General features: G+C 47.9%; 1 protein-coding gene across 2 annotated transcripts in view; it reads right to left on the minus strand.

Moving 5' to 3' along the window:
* Positions 1 to 16,623, minus strand: part of TRPM8 (transient receptor potential cation channel subfamily M member 8) — a 101,561-nt gene that overhangs the window by 74,075 nt on the left and 10,863 nt on the right. Inside the window, exons 2-7 of one of the 2 annotated variants that reach the window (XM_058299859.2) lie at positions 13,138 to 13,205; positions 12,595 to 12,718; positions 9,722 to 9,795; positions 4,909 to 5,065; positions 3,862 to 4,039; positions 237 to 409 (exon numbers count right to left, since the gene is read on the minus strand). In XM_058299859.2, the coding sequence (XP_058155842.1) occupies positions 237 to 409; positions 3,862 to 4,039; positions 4,909 to 5,065; positions 9,722 to 9,795; positions 12,595 to 12,711 (699 nt within the window). In that variant the 5' untranslated portion in view covers positions 12,712 to 12,718; positions 13,138 to 13,205. Of the gene's footprint in view, positions 1 to 236; positions 410 to 3,861; positions 4,040 to 4,908; positions 5,066 to 9,721; positions 9,796 to 12,594; positions 12,719 to 12,919; positions 13,020 to 13,137; positions 13,206 to 16,623 lie in introns of those variants that run through there. The other variant, XM_058299860.2, reaches the window with a different exon arrangement.

Raw genomic sequence — 16,623 nt, forward strand, 5'->3', positions numbered from 1 at the left:
AGCCCACTTTAACACTGCATGCTGGAGAGAAATTTTAATGAGCACAATGTAGCCACTGCTAACTTCTTCCCAAGTGGAAAATGTGTTCTCTGGTTATTTCAGCCTTATTTCCACTGCCTCAAGTCCAGAAGGAGGCAGTTCCCTGTAAGCCGGCTCCATCACAACCCCAAAGTTCAGGCCATGCCAAGGCCTTCCGCCCGCCGTGCCGTGCAGCCCGCCTCCCGGCCCACACGCACCTCAGCATCGCAGTTCCTGATGAGGGTGTCCCTGTTGGAGACCATGCCCCAGGCGGCGATGCCGATGGCCACGATGTTCTCCTCGGAGCTCCTGCTGATGGTGTTGTCTCTCACCACCTCGCCGATGTACTTCATCAGGCCATAGTGCGTCCCTCCCGTGAGAAGCCACGCCCCTGGCAACGAGCGAGAGCAGCTCTATTGAGCAGGTCCCGTTCCCGCAGCCCCTAGAGACAGCCCCCCGTCCCCACTGTGAGCATCCAGGCAGCACTACCAGCCGTGCTCGGGCAGGGGCTCTGCTTAAGACCGTGCAGTGAGGAAGGAGGAGAGAAGCTGAGGCTGTGGCTCCAAAGAGGTCGTCAAAAAATACAGATTCTGGGCCCCTCCTAGATCTACAGCGTCAGGCTCTCTGGCCAGGGAACTTGCATCTTTAATCAGCCTTGTGGGTGTACCTCTTTATAGAGATGGTAAGGGCCTTTCAGCCAAGCCCTTCTCCTGCCATGGAAAGCAGTGCCCTCTGCTCCACAACCTCCACCTTGGTGGGAACAGAAGGGCACACCTGGGATGGCCCTGAGGCCAGCAAGTCAGCTTTGTTTATAATGACACAATTTTGCATTGTGGTATTTTCTAGGTTTATATTTGATGGTCTTTGCAATATCAAGAGTTTTGTAGGATTTTATTTTCTTCTTCCAAAATGGAAATGAATAAAGTATCTACCAAAATAAGATTTAGCATATTAATAGAATCTCGAATTTGGAAATAGCCATAGTCTAACATGTTACCCATCCAGAAATCCCACCTCAAAGAGCAGTCACAGACCTCTGAAACCCTCAGGAATCCTGTGGCAGCCCTCTCCTCTAATTGCTGGAAAGTCTTTTGGTTCATGACTAGTTTCCATTCTCAAATATTGCTGCTGTCTTCAGCAATGAGGAACAAGTTTAGTCACCTCCCAAGTAAATCCTTCGGATGTGATACCTTCCTTGGAAGTTTCATACCTAATTCCTTCAGCCAGATCTCCACAGGACCTTGGCCCCCAGGGACCCTCCTCTAGACATATTTCCGTTGTCAACATTCCATTTTTCAATTAGGTGAAAATAGAAGTGAACCTAGCACTGTGTGCAGCCAGAGCAGAGTAGAATGAGGCTCTGAACTTCCCAGCTCTGGCCCTCTCACTTCATGAAAGTAAAAATGTGAGCTCCTCCAGGGCAGGCATCCAGGTCTGTTTTGTTCTCTGCTATATTCCCAGCACCTAAAACAATTCCTGGCACATAGTAGGTATCTAATAAGTATTTGTTGAATGGTTGAGTGAATGAATGAATGATGTATGCTCATGATTTAGTAGTAAAGTAACTAAGTTTCTCCACTTTATAATAAAGTAGCTACCACCCACAGTGCCTCCTCCAGTTGGTCAGGAAATAAGAATAACGGGAAAATAACCCACCGCAATTTCTTCTTGACAATAAGGATAAGCCCATACTGACCATAAGACACGTTTCCCTTAGTTCTATCAGCCTATTAATATTCTTAGTTAAAGAAGTTTAAAAAGCCATCAGACTAGGTAAACTGAACCTAATCATGAAGAAACATTAGTCAAACTCAATTTGAGGAACAGTCTATAAAACAATCAGCCTGCACTCTGCAAGCACGTTGTGGAAGACAGTTCCAGATAAGGGACAATTAAAAAGATGAAACACTAAATGGACTGAAGTTGGAAGGAGAAAAATATTTACTCTAAAGGGTATTGTTAGGAAAACTTGCATATGATCTGTTTGTTAGATAGCAATATCAATCGAAGTTATAATTATATCAGATTATTTAAGAGAATGTCCCTGTTCTTAGAAAACGCATGCTGAAGGACATACGTAGGCAAGGGTTAAGTTTAATTTTCACACAAAGGAGAAGTCAAACCCCCAGCTCTGCCCTTGGAGGAGGAAGGGAAAGGAGTTCTAGAGGCTTTGGCACGCCAAGAATTTGAAAATGAGGGGGGGACAGTAATGGAAGCAGCACCAAATTTGAAAAGAGGCGCCAGGAGTGAAAGCGGCACGAACACGCTCAGTCCACCGGAATGTAGGGACCAGGGGAGCAGTGACTGAGAGCGGAAACCTCGAAACTTAGTTAGACATCTTGCATAGACTGGAACCCCCGAAGAACCTAATCAGTGGTGAACAGGGGAGGGACCTGTGTGTCAGGGTTAGGGTGTAAATATCACTGTTCTGGAAGGATGATTTACCTTTACACATTAGAGTTTCTGAAGTCTCTGTGACACCACGACTAGAAACTGACCAGCCTGGGGCCAGGGAAACTTGGCCCTACTCTCCCCAGCCTCTGCTGACTCATTGCTTTCCTGTCCCAAGGTCCCTGAACCCTGCAGGCGAGTCCCAGCCCCATGAGGGGACTTTGGCGTTAAGACATCTGTCAGTGTGTTATCTTTGAATAAAGTGTGAGAGTTTTGGTCACCCAGCCAGGGGCAGTACTGTTCCTGGAGACTGCATTAATTTGAAGCCTGAGGCCCTAAGGTTTGGAATTTACCTGCCTGGAGAAGTGCTGTCAAGTGGCTTAGACACCTAGCAGTGATGGCAAGCTGTGGCAAGAAGTGGAGAGCCATGCACCTTCTCTGGCTGCTGTGGATTTTGATGATAGAATGTCCTATCTGGAATCTGGCTGATTCAGGGAGCTTTCCTCTATCTGTACAAGCACCAGGACTTGATTGGACAAAACTGATGTAATATTTTCATGTCAAGGAAGACAACTGTCAAAGAGTCAATATTAACTCTTTTTTTATATTTGTCTTATATATGTGTCTGATTCCAGTATGTGGGTTCCAATAAAAATGGTTTAAAGCAAATAAATAAATAAATAAATAAATAAAATATCACTGTTTGGCCCGATGGCCATTTTTTCCAGGTTGTGCCCATTCTTGCACGATCACTAATAAAATTCTTTTCTCCTCCACTATCAGAAGAGTTTGTTCTCTTACAGGTGCAGCTTTCTTTCTAACACATATAGTGACCAAAAGTCATGATGTCTGTGACTTACTCTCAAATATCCCACCCCCAAAAAAGCATAGTATGTGGATATTTACGGAAAGCGATCAGACAAATGTGGGAGAACATTAACAATCAGTGAGTCTAGGTAAAGGGTGTACAAATGCTCATTGTATTACTCTTGCAACTTTTCTGTAAGTGCGGAATTTTTTCAAAATAAACGTTAAAAAGTCATGGAATGCTAAGCTAAGCTGACCATGTTAAATAAGAAAACCAGGGCTATTTGTTTTGACAGCAGTCAAGCACTGTGCTGTGCTTAGAATCATCTAGGGTCTGCCACTGCTCCCCAAAACATCTCGTTGATCTCAAAACCAAAGAGTAAACAAATCTAATTTTCCTTTCCTGACTCACCAGAATCTCCTGGGTAAAATCTCACTTGTGGATACAATATAATAATTTTTAAAAAAAGAAAAGTAGAAGCTTAAGAGAAGTGAATACCCACGAGAAAGTACCTTCCTGCTGATTTTTAAGTTACTTGGTGAAGCCCCGCAACCCCCGCCTGATTTCCCTCTGCGACCCTCCCTCCCCCCACGGGGGTGATGACACAGCCCCGGGAGCCCCCTGCGCGCAGCGCCCGCCCCCACCTTTCGACTGCGCGATGTAGATGAGCCGGCTGAAGATCTTGCGCATGCGCGGCTTCAGCGCGAAGTTTTTGGCGCCGCCGGTCACGGAGATGACGAGGTTGGGGGTTTTCAGGTGCCAGTGCTGGGTCAGAAGCTCGTAGAGGGTTTCGGCGTCCGTGTCACAGGACAAACGGATATACTGCCGGGAGAGAGCGGAAAGCATCACGATCGCCTCGTGTCCTCCCGAGGGTCGAGGGTCGCAGGCAGGGGCAGGGCGGTGCAAAGGCCCTGGGGGCAGTGACCGTGTTGCCCGAGGGTAGGAGGATTCGGAGTCCAGACAGGCTGGAGGGCCGTAAAGGGCCTTCCAAGCCAGGCCAGGAGTTTAGGACTGAAGGCTGTGGGGAACCTTTGAGGTGTTTTACGCAGAATAGAAACTAGGTGGAATTTACATTTCGAGTCCTCCCGTGGGGATGGGGGTGTGGAAAGCAGATAGAGGTGCCAAGGCACAACTGGGGAGCTCTGCGAGAGGCAGGCGGTGGCCCATCTGGGGCCGAGACCCTGGGAAGAGCCAGTGGTGGGTGGAGCTGGGTGGAGCTCAGGGGCTGCACCGACAGGGCTGTGGGTGTAAGGGGTCCAGGTGCTGGCCAGGCTTCCTGCTGAGCAGCCTGGGGACGCTGCCATCACTGAGGCAGGGCACCCAGGGGGATTTAAGAGGAGGTTTCCTGAACATTGAAAATCTGCAAAACCCTGCAAAGTGGGTGCGCAGAGGGACATGTCGCCTTATTCAGGGCAACGTGTATTCTCAGGACTGTCCATAAAGCAAGGGAAACGGGCCGATCGCGTCTCCCTTTTGTAGCAGAGGGGGTCAGCATGGATGCCACCTGTCACCTGTCGATTTTTACAGCCACTTTTGACCTTTACAAGATGGATCTTTTTCTACGGTGGTTTTTGAGATTTATTTCCCTCCTGTCCTGCCACCATCCTGGTAGACGAGTTGCGGTAACTCCAGGTAGCCTGAGTCGGGGTAGCATGGGACTGAGCTACTGAAAGGAGAAAACCATCGTTTACCTTTCCTTTCTTCCCCAGCGACTCAAACTGAATATCCCCGAAAGCATCCGTGGGAAGTTCCTTGGTGTGCTTCTTATAGTTCCATTTCTCGGTTTGGTTTACCTGAGTGCCCTCCACGTGCTGGCTCTGGGCATAGCCACACTTGCACACGGTCTCCCTGAGCAGAAGAGGACATTGCAGGGAAGAAGCGGATTCTGTGAAAGCCCCCTCCTCCTTTCCCACCCTCCTAGCATCCATCAGCGCTCACGGACTGAACGCCCACTCTGACTTGGGCCAGGGCTGAGGTTTGTAGTATCCACAGATGGACTGGACGTGATTCCTGCCTCAAAGGGCTTGCAGTCTCTTGGGAAGAATAGGTATCTACCTGCCTACCTACGAGAGACACTCGGCAGAGCACAGTGAGCAACAAACAAATAAAAGGCTTCCTTTCCCTCCAGCACAACCTCTCTCCTAGCAGGCTGGCTGTGCCGATTAGGAAGGATGCTGAACTTGCAGCTGGGCAGGTGCATGCTCTGTCAAGGTGACTGCTAGGTTACAGGAGTACATCCATGCAAATCAAGGAATAACAAAGGCACTGGCAACCAAAGAGAATCAAAAACACAGTAACAAAAACAAAATCTGAAAATACATTCCATGATTGTTTGACCCCTCTATCAGAGAAGTATTTACAAGCAGAGTAACTCCAAGGGTTGCCAGCAGGCCAGCATCAGAACACTACAGCCTCCTGGAGAAGGCTTGGCTTGCAACACTTGATTTGGACTTCTGGCCTCCAAAACTGTGGGATGGTACCACCAGTCATAGCAGCCCTGGCAGGCTGAGACAGGCCAAATCAGCCCTCCAGGAGTGGGCCCTGCTCAGCCTCCTCCCAGTTGTTCTGCCTGCCCCACGCCTGTGCTTCCTCATCTCTCCCTGTTCTCTCTCTGATCAATCTTTGGACAAGGTTCAGGAGGGTGCTGAGAATTCAAGGAGGCCATGGCCAGTGGAGAAGGAGAGCAGAATTTTGTTTGCTGCAAAAGGACTGGAGAGTAACAAGGTAAAAATATGTGCTCAGCCATGGAAATAGGCCACAGAGGCAGATCTCTCCTTTTTCTGAAAGAGCAAAAAAAACAATGGAGAGAGACAGGCCACCAACGTCCTGATTGGCACAGGACAGTCCCAGTTTACACCTGTTGCCCAATTATTAACAGAATCAGAGCACAGACTGGATTCAGCCCCACGTGACCTTGCACAGTGCACAGTCCCAACAACCACCATATATGGTGACCCTGGAGCAAGCATTGCCTGGACAGGCTGGGCCAAATAAAAGCACACAAACTGAGGAAACCCTGCTAAAGTTGCCTCCAGGCTAGACACCTATATTCTCTGTCCCAGTGTTCCTGAATCATAAGGGCACTCAGCAAATATCCTCTGAATGAATGAAGAAACAAATAAATGAAAGAATATTTTGACTGGTCTTCTTGTAAATACTTCATCTCCTCATCCATCCTCACTGGTTTTTGTCAAGTAGGTATTTTTGCCTTGCAGTGCACATAGCCGTCCTTACCAGAGGAAGGGCTTCATTCTCAAGGTGTTGATTTCTGATGCAATTATTTGGCAGAATGACAAAGTGTCAGACACATTTTCATTTTACGAGATGCTAACAGTACTATGCATTTCTATGGCTGTGTCTGCAAATATAAAGGGAGTAAAAAAATAGCTGCTTTGCAGGTGAGTTTTATTTCATGGGTGTTCCCCAGTCTGTTTCAATCATGTTACAAGGGCCTGGAGTTAGCTAACAGAGAGCTTTTTAAAGTACAGGAAGTGAGGGCGACTACCAAAGCCACTCAACAAAGAGATTTTATAATGAGGAACAAATGCATCCCAGCAGGAATCTTCCCAAGCAGCTCATCTCCTAAGTGGGAGGCCACTGATGATACATCAGGGCAGTTGTTGCTGACGACTGTGTGCTTGACTGGACCCCCAACCTCATCCGCGCAGTTGGATCAAGACAGGCCTGTTCATAGAACCGACTCCTGTGAAACTGCCCGTACTGATGGGTGCAGGGCTTGGAAATTAACCCAGGATTAGCATGAGTCCCTTTCTTAGGAACTTGTACTTAGCACCAAAAGAGGTGCTGCCATCTCTGTCCAGGTCTAGGCCTGCGACATGGGAGACCTGGGCAACATATCATCATTGCACTGAGCAAGAAGAATGCAGGCGTGCAGAAAGAGGTGGAGGTAAGGTGGACAGAGAAAGCTTTGTGAGTGCCCACATGTTCCATCATGAAGTCTAACCATTCCAGAAGCCCAGCTACTTCTCTGCTTCTAGGTTCTGTAGGACAGCCTTATTTCCTTACAAAATGTTCCACCCTCTTACCTTAAGCTAGCCTGAGTTCCATGAGCCACAAGTCCCAATTACTATAGTATGGAATTACCCATGCTCAAAACATCCATTAAAATGGTTCATATTTTCTAGAGCAAAAGCCTAGATCCCAAATTGTCTCCCCAGCAGGAACCTTGCCTCTATTTTGGAACAGGTAACAGGGGCACCACTCAGTATAGCCTAGAAAGAAAAGTCAACCAGAATTGATCCTTAGCTCCTCAGTCCTTCCTCTTGCTAAACTGCAGGGCACTTCTTGAGCCAAGGCTGCTTCCCACTGCTTCTCAGAGTCCTTTTCAGTAAGCTCTAGGGTCTCAGACTGTGCTTCTCCTCTCTCCATGGCTGTTACCACCCCACTATCCTATAGGACCTGTCGACACACACCCACCCAGCTCATTGCAGGATGGGAGAGAGAATACCTTGCTCCACCTGTCACTCCTATACCCAAAGGCAGACTCTTCAGCCCTTCCCTTCTAAGGGTAGGGGTGTGTCTTAGGTGGGTCTTGACTCAGAAAATTGCCTGGCTCCATCCTGATGGTCTGAGGACTGGTGGCGGTCCATGAACCACTTTACATGAATTGGTTTATGGAGAAAGCGTTTGCCAGGAAGACATTAGGGATACAAACACCAGTAGAGGAGGGATGGAAATGACAGAGCAGAAAGAAGAGAGGCTGGGAGGCCATCAGGATCCCAGTTGTACCCTTTGGACCAAGTCTGAATCCTGTAGAGCTCTGCTGTCCAATATGGTAGCCACTAGCCAGATGTAGCCATTTAAATTAAATAAATACAAAATAATTTTTCAATATAAATTTTAAAGATTCAGCTCCCCAGTTGCACTAGCCACATCTCAAGTGCTGAACAGCCACATGTAGCTAATGATTGCCCTACCGGACGGAGCAGCCACCAAATTTTCCCACCATCACAGGAGGTTCTGCTGCCCTCCAGCGAAAGGAACACTCTTCCAGTTTCTGCCTGGTACCCAGCCCGGCTGAGCCAGTGACAATGGAAGAGAACAAACCCAGCCACAGGGGCCTGCGGCCTTAGGAACACCAGGAGGGTGCCCCCTAAGTGAGTGAGCAGCATATCTCAGAGGGCACCACCTACCAGTGGCTACTTAAGAAACAGGCACTGATGGGAGCTAGAGTGGAGAGACACTAGAAGAAGAAGTGGATCTGGACACTAGCACATGAGGGACCACCCCGGGAACTCTCAGGGAAGACTTTGGGCAAGGTCTGGCAGCTAGTGTGGCAAGTGGCAGCACAAGTTGAAGTCCCTGTGACATAGCAGATTCTCAACAAATTTTTGTTGAATAAGTGAATGAAGCCACACGGTCAAACAAATAGATTATTAGCAGCAAGAGCCTTCAGTGAAACATTCAGAGAATAAATACCTGACTTGTAAAATTCTACTCTACCAGAATGACGTAAAATGAGTACTTTATACCAATGACAGATTAGCGATCTCTTGTTTTTTTCCAACGTTCATTTTCTGATTCACTCAAAGTAAGAAAATACATTTATTGAGACCTTTTTACGTGTTATCTCGTTGGATCTTTACTGCTACCCATGAGGTATAGTTTGCTAATTTTTAGAAAAGAATTCGGTTCAGAAGGAGAATGACTGGCTCAAAGTCATACAATTACAGGGCAGCCAAGCCAAGGTTAGAATCAAGGCAGATTCTAAAACTTGTGCTTTTGCTCCTTCTTGTACCCTCACTCTGCTCATTGTTTCATTCTTCTCATTGAACAGAGGGTCAATACTTTAATTATAAACTACAGCAACAACCATCCTATCAATTAATGGCTAGACTCTTTCTTCCATTGCCAGGAGGCAGAAGAAAAGGGCAAAGAGGAAACAAGAAAAGTGGGAGGTAAGACAAACTATTTCATTAATCCATGAACATCCATTCATTCATTCACTCATTAACACTTATTGAGAACCTCTGGTGTGTTAGGCTGCTGGGAGCTGCTTCCTACGGCTTTTGTAACACTGCCTTGAAGTCCTGAGGCACAGGTGGCTCAGAGCAGATGAACACATGGGTAAATGGGAAAGCTCAAAGACAGCAGGAGGGCAGAGGGACCTGGCAGAGGCATCAGTCAGATGGCCACGGGCGATCCTGCCTGGCGTTGCCCTGCCGAGATCTAGAAAAGGACTGAGGTTGTTTGCCCCAGGCACTCAGTAGGCTTCCAGGCTCATGGGATGCTGAAGGAGAGACAGCCTGCCTTGTGACTTTACCAACTGTGACCAAATCTAAAACTAGAAAACAAAATGATGTCGTTGTCGGGGAAAACTGCAAAGCTACTTGCCAAAGTCTTCCTGCTCCCACACCATGTCTGAGAATTACCAGATGAAACAACGTTTAACAATGAACCAGTGTGTGTGTTTGTTTTGCTGTAATAGTTGTTGATGATTTATTTTTCTTGTAGAACAAAAACAAGGGGGAAATAGTTGCTTACGTGGCCTTGGAGTCTTTGGTAAAGAAGACACATTCCCGTTTCTTAATATTTGTTTGAATAAAATCCACCAGGTCCTTTGGAGAAAGAACATTAGACAACACATTACAAATTTATTTTCACCCTTGCTATCAATTAATGAATACTCCATATAACCTAAACCTACTTCAACAGTTAAAGAATTTACCACATATTCATAACATTCACCTTGTCTTCATGCTTTTAGAGTACACACCATTTTTTAAAAGAGGCATACGTTTAAATTTTTATAAACAAATGCAAATTTTTCTAAATTATACTTGTAGTTTTCTTGTACATAAATGGCAGTATATACATACAAATCATGTTTTTCCATCTCTAAGGCTACCAGGGGGAATATAATCATTTGTTGAGAGTTTAGCATAAATAAGGTATTAATACAGATCCCATTTGTTTTGTGCTTGCTTATTAAGAGAAGATATATTTGCTTTTGTCTCCCCGTGGGTAAACAGGCAAAGCATGCTTGGGACCTAATTCTGACAACCAACCAAAAGCCATTATAAAAAAGCTTCCCTGAAGCTGGTAGAAGCAAACTACGTGGGAACCGACAAAAGATAACTCTGAAAACCACTACACGCCTCAAACTGAGAGAAGATCCTTGAAACATATTAATCATCATAGGATTGGTAAGCAGAAAATATTTTACAAAAAGATAAATAGTAAGAATAATACAGACAACCCAATGGAGAACTGAATACAAGACATGAGTGGTCATTTAATAAAAGAAGACACACACAGAGAAACCATAAACATATGAAAAGACGCTCGGCCTCGTTAGTAATGAGGTAAACGTGAGGTGAAACGACAATGAGATCCAGATTGGTGAAAATCAAAATGGAGACCGAGAGGTGTGGGGGAGGGGGCCTGGGGCTTTGTGCCCACCATGGATGAGGAGTAAACTGGCATCACTAGGAAATGAGTCCCCTGGGGTGGCTCCCCGTGGAGACAGAGGCGGGTTCTCCTGTGAACATCCTGCACACTCAGATCGCAGCTTCACGAGGCTGTCTTCCTCGGGCTGGGGGCCACTAGGAGGTCCCCTCCCCTGCCAGCCCAAATCTGTCGCCCCTGGGTCACCAGGCAGTGGCAGCTGGACAGCTTCCTGCCCAGCTGGCCTCCAAGTCAGGCTGCTGGAGAAGCGACCCTGGCTCTTCATTCAGGCTGTGCCATTTTTTAAAGGAGTTGGCGGTGCAGCAGTGCTCCAAAATGTACTCACCAAATGCAACGAATGTGCCACAATGATGAAAGAGGTTGTTGATGTGGGAGGGGTGGGGGAGTGGGAGCTGGGGTATATGGGAACCCCTTATGTTTTTTAATGTAACGTTTTTTGTGATCTATGTATCTTTTTTTAAAAGACAATTAAAAAATTAATAAAACCTAAAAAAATAAAAATAAAATAAAGGAGTTGGGAACAGAGTCCACGGCTCCTTCAGCAGTGCCCTCACCCCTGCAAGTCCTGAGAGATCATCAAAGAACAGAGACCCAGGCCTCTAGTTTCCAACCCTTTGAACATAACTTTCCCCAGTGAGTGCTGACCACGTGGTGGCGAGGATGCTGCCTTCCTCCACCTGGCCCCCACCCAGACGGCTTTCTCCAGGGAGTCCCAGCTTACACTCACGGGAAGGTTCCAGGTGGCATTGCTCCTAGGAGCAAAACTGGAAACCAGGTGTCCAGCCACATCAGGCTGGACTCAGGAGCAGGGCGTCATGCCTGAAAATCTAGTGGGCCACCTTTGGAAGGGAGATTGGCCGGGGGCCCCAGGAGAAACAACCAGCTCTTGTGCATCTCCCGGAGACACCTGTGCCTTGTTCCAAGTGTACCAGTCTCCTTCCCTCAGCTGCCTGCCCACCATTTCCCTGTGGAAGGACCAGAGGAAACCTGCCTTCTAGTTGCATCTTCCTGAGGCCAGCTCACCCAATAGGCACCAGTGAGGCAAGTCTTTAGGAAGTTAACTCTCAAGATAATAAGAAGGGTGGCCGAGCAAGAAGGGAGATGGGTGGGCAAGAGGCTATCACAAGAGCAGATGCAGGACCACCCTGACTCCCAGGCAATGCAGTTTAAGAAGAATTAGACTCAAGAAGCAGTTGTAGGGAAGTGGATGTGGCTCAATTGATAGAGCGTCCGCCTACCACATGGGAGGTCCAGGGTTCAAACCCAGGGCCCCCTGGCCCGTGTGGTGAGCTGGTCCACGCACAGTGCTGATGCACGCAAGGAGTGCCATGCCACGCAAGGATGTCCCCCGCATAGGGGAGCCCAACACTCAAGGAGCATCGAGCCGCCCTGCGTGAAGAAAGCGCAAGCCACCCAGGAATGGCGCTGCACACACGGAGAGCTGATGCAGCAAGACAACGCAACAAAAAACACAGATTCCCCGTGCTGCTGAGAATACAAGTGGACACAGAAGAACACACAGCAAATGGACACAGAGAATAGATAACAGGGAAGAGGGGGGAGGGGGAGGGGGGAGGGGAAAGCGAGAAATAAATAATAAAATTTTTTTAAAAAAGAAGCAGTTGTGAAGTGCACTGACAGGACTTGAAGCAAAAACACCAAGCATTAACAGTGATTTAAAAGTCATGTTTAAAATTTTATAAAAGTCAGTTCACAACTTATTAGGGTTGTAGATACAGCCTTTAAGGAAATGCTTGAAAAAAATCCCTTAAAGGAAAACGTTTCTACGTTTGACAAAAAAAAAAAACTCAAAAAAAAACCACGCAAACTACTATACCTTGAAATGTGATCTCTTTAAGGAAGGTTATTGGTCCCCCAAATAAACTTAATTCCCAAAGGAATGCTTTTGAAAAGTATACAGCGTTCGCTGGACAGCGCTCGCGACTTACGGTTTCGCTGTAGGACACGTTTGTGCTCCGCGAAGCGCTGGAGTAGAGGGTGTGGGTGCTGTCCAAGGTGCCATTCCTTCTGATGCTCATGCTCAGCCTGCCGCCCACCAGAGGCATCCTTCCCCTTAGAGAACCGAAGGTGGGAAAAGAAAATGCTTGTGTTATATTATGAGCCGTAAAAGGCAAGCCACAAAGTGGGAGAAAACATCTACAAGACACATATCTGATAAAGGACGTGTATCCAAAAAAGAGACGTCTTGAATCTCAACAACAAGAAAAACAACCCAACTACCAAATGGGCAAAAGAGCTGGACAGACACCTCACCTAAGAAGGTAAACAGGTGGCAAATAGGCACATGAGAAAACAGTCAGGGAAATGAGGTATCACAACAAACTATTAGAAATCTAAAATTCAAATCACCGACAACGCCAGATGCTGGTGAGGGCGTGGAGCAGCAGGAACCCCCACGCATGGATGCAAAATGGCAGAGCCACTTTAGGAGAGAGTTTGGCAGTTTCCTACAAAGTTAAACATAGACTTACCATATGGTCCAGCAATCACGCTCCTAGAATTGATCCAAATGAGTTGAAGCTGCTGTTCACACAAAAACCTGCACACAAATGTTGATAGCTGCATTATTAACCGACAAAAACTGGAAGCAACCCAGATGACCTGCCATACGTGATTGGATAAACAAACGACAGTACATCCATATGTTGTGATTTTATTCAACGATAAAAAGAAATGCACTAAGGTGTGTGGGGTCTTTTTCTTTTTGGAGCAATGAAATTGTTCTAAGATTTTGGGTGGTGATGAATGCACAGCACTGTAATTATAACAAAAGCCATTGATTGTACACTTTGCATAGATTGTATGGTATGTGGATATAGCTCAATGAAACTGCTTTTTTTTTTAAAGCTATCAAGTCACTAAAAGACATGGAGAAATCTTAAAAGGCATATTGCAAAAATGAAAGAAGCTAATCTGAAAAGGTTGCATATTGTATAATTCCAGCTGTATGACATTCTAGAGACAGTGAAAAGACATGTGGCTGCCAGACAGCCAGGGAGAGGAGGGGAGGGATGGGGAGGTGGAGCCCAGGGCCTGTTTAAGGCAGTGAAACTGTTCCGTGTGATTCTGTGACGGTGAACCCATGACTGTGCATTTGTCAAAACCCACAGGACTGTACCCCACAAGGAGTGGCCCCTCATGCCAGCTAGGGACTTCAGTACTAATAATGCATCGATATTGGTTCATCAATTGTAACAAATGCACCACACCAAGACAAGATGTTAGAATAAAGGGAGCTGTGTGTTGGGGTGGGGAGGGCATATGGGAAGGCTGGCCTTCCTGTGTAATTTTTCTGTAAATGTAAAACTGCTCTAGAAACAGTCTATTACATTAAAAGTTTGTGTTGGAAACAAGAAGAGGGGCTTCATTCGAAGCTTTGTCACAAGGCTCCTTTCCCAAGCCCTCTCGCCTTTGGTCACCCTGAACAATTTGCCATTTGCCCATGCTTGGTTGCCCACCAGAGCTGGCACCTCAGTGGACCCCTGCCCCTGCCCCCAGCTGCTTCTCGCCTGATTCCCCTTCATCATCCAGGACCCAGCCTGAGTGCCCGTCCTTGGCTCCATCCTCCCAGTCCCTTCATGCCTGGACCAGCAGGCCCTCTGGGGCCCCTCCCCTCTGGGAGCAGCACACTGTATTAAAACAGCCCCCACTCAATTCTCCACCCCACGGGCCTGGGAGCTCGGAGAGGACAGATGCAGGGCCTTGTGCAACGCAGCACATCACATACGGACGATTCCAAGAGCTACTTCCATGTTCATGGATTTGGGGTGAGGGGCCTTTCCAGAAGAAACCATAACTAACAGCTTGTACAGTTCAAAGAGGTGGCTGTCTTAGGGGTCAGGGGCAGGCCTGGCCCCGACAAGCAAAGGGCAGGAAGGACCCAGGTGGGTAGCGCATGAAGGTCTGAGTACCTCGGGTCACCCTGAGACTCCACAGAAGAGCACAGCTCCAGGGACACCCCTACTTCCCCCTCTCCCCTGCACAAGCTCTGAGCACTGCAGAGACCTGCTCTGAGGTAGAGACACCCTCCATGCCACCTCTGCTATGCCCGGAGACTCCCTGGCCAGCGCATGACGCCACAAGTCTCGCAAGCTCTAACTCAGCCCCAGACACAGCCCAGTAAGGGCCTGGTGGACGGCCCCTTGTTCTCCTGCAGATGCAGTGGACGCAGCATTTCTAGAGCCAAACATGGCATCCCCTGTGCCTCCTCCCGGCCCGCCCTCCCCCAGTGGTCCTTGCCTCCTCCCTGATGTCACCCCCACCCCCAAGTGGCCATTCCCCAAGAGCACCCTTGGAGACCTCCGATTCACCACCCGGCACCACCCTGCCTCTGGCCACCTCTGGCCTGGACAGCCACACAGTCTCCCAGCTGGCCTCCCTCCAGCCCGTGCTCCACTCTGTAACCAGAGGCAAGTGTTTAAAACAAAAGTCCAATCCCATCACCCCCGTTTAAAGCCTTTCAAAGGCTTCCCGTGGCTGTAAGATCAAGTCCAGCCTTGTCGACTTGACAGACAGGCCCTGGCGATGTGCCCTCCTTGCTTTCCCAGGCTGACGAGGGCCAGGGGGGTCCCACCCCCAGGCTGGAACGCTCTTGCTCAAACCCCTCCCATCTGGTTATCTCCTGTTCATCCATTAGGTCCCAGCTGACCCATCATTTACACCCAGGCCACAGCGGGTTCTCATAGGCCTTCTACCCTCCACCAAGCTGTTCAGTGTCATTATTTTGCCATGAACTGTTTGGCTCCCATTCGCTTGCTGAGGGTAAGGACCCGCTCTATCTTGTTTGTCCTCACAGTTCCAGACCTTGGCATGGCACACAAAGTGCATCTGTATAGATATCTATGGAGTGAATCATTTGAATAAGTAAATACTCCTATGGTACTTGAATTATATACCCCCAGGTCGGGAGGAGCCATGTTCTTAATCTTAATTCATCTCTGTGTCTGTGAACTCACTGTAAATAGGGCTTTTCAAAGATGCTGTTAGCTAAGGGGTGAGTCTTAGTCCTATTACTGGAGGCTGTATAGATAAAAACCTGGCAAGGAGCTAGAAGCTGGAAGTCAGTGGGAGCCCTGAGAGAAAGAAGGGGACATGTGCATGGGAGGGGAAAGCCAAGGACCCCAAGGAGGGCCAGCCAGCCACCAACCCTGGGAGGAGGCCAGCCCTCCACCTGCTGAAACCACGAGACAACAAACTCCTGTTGCTAAGCCAACCCGTTGCGCGGCTGTGGTGGTTTGGAGCTGTGTGCCCTAGAAAAACATGTTCTTGAACTTCATCTTTTCCTGTGGGTGTGAACCCTTGTCACCAGGACTTTTGATGGGGTTACGTCAGATAAGGCGTGACCCAGGATGGGTCTGAATCCTGTCACAGGGAAGGTCACAGGGAGGGAAAGCTGCAGAGGAAGCAACCAGAAGCTGGAAGTCAACAGAGCCAGAAGAGAGCAATTGGCCAGGAGAGGCCCCACGTGCACTGCCACGTGACAGAAAAGCCAAGGACCACGGATGGTCGGCGGCCGGACCCAGAATACCAGTCTTTGGGAAGAAAGCGTGGCCTTGACGATGCCTTGATTTGGACTTCTCCTAACCTCAAAACCCCGAACCAATAAATTCCCATTGTCTAAGCCAACCCATTGCCTGGTATTTGCTTTAGCAATGAGGAAACTAAAGCAGTGGTATTTGTCCTAGCAGCCTGGAAACTAAGACACCCAAAAAAATCCCTTCTGCTTGCAATCTGCTTCTGTGTTGCCTTCCATGACCCTAGATGTGGAAAGATCTAAGACACAGGGCAACTCCCTGCTCAGCCACACTTCTCCAGGGGGGCCTACCTCTGGGGTCCAGGTCACCTGTCCCAGACCAGTCACGGAACTCTCCCACACCACAGCACAGAGTCTGGAGACTTTGTAAAACCTGCTTAGATGGACAGAGCTGTTTTTAAATTTAAAAAAAAAATAATGAGTG

This window comes from Dasypus novemcinctus, chromosome 7 (assembly GCF_030445035.2).
Source record: "Dasypus novemcinctus isolate mDasNov1 chromosome 7, mDasNov1.1.hap2, whole genome shotgun sequence".
Classification (NCBI taxonomy): Eukaryota; Metazoa; Chordata; class Mammalia; order Cingulata; family Dasypodidae; genus Dasypus; species Dasypus novemcinctus.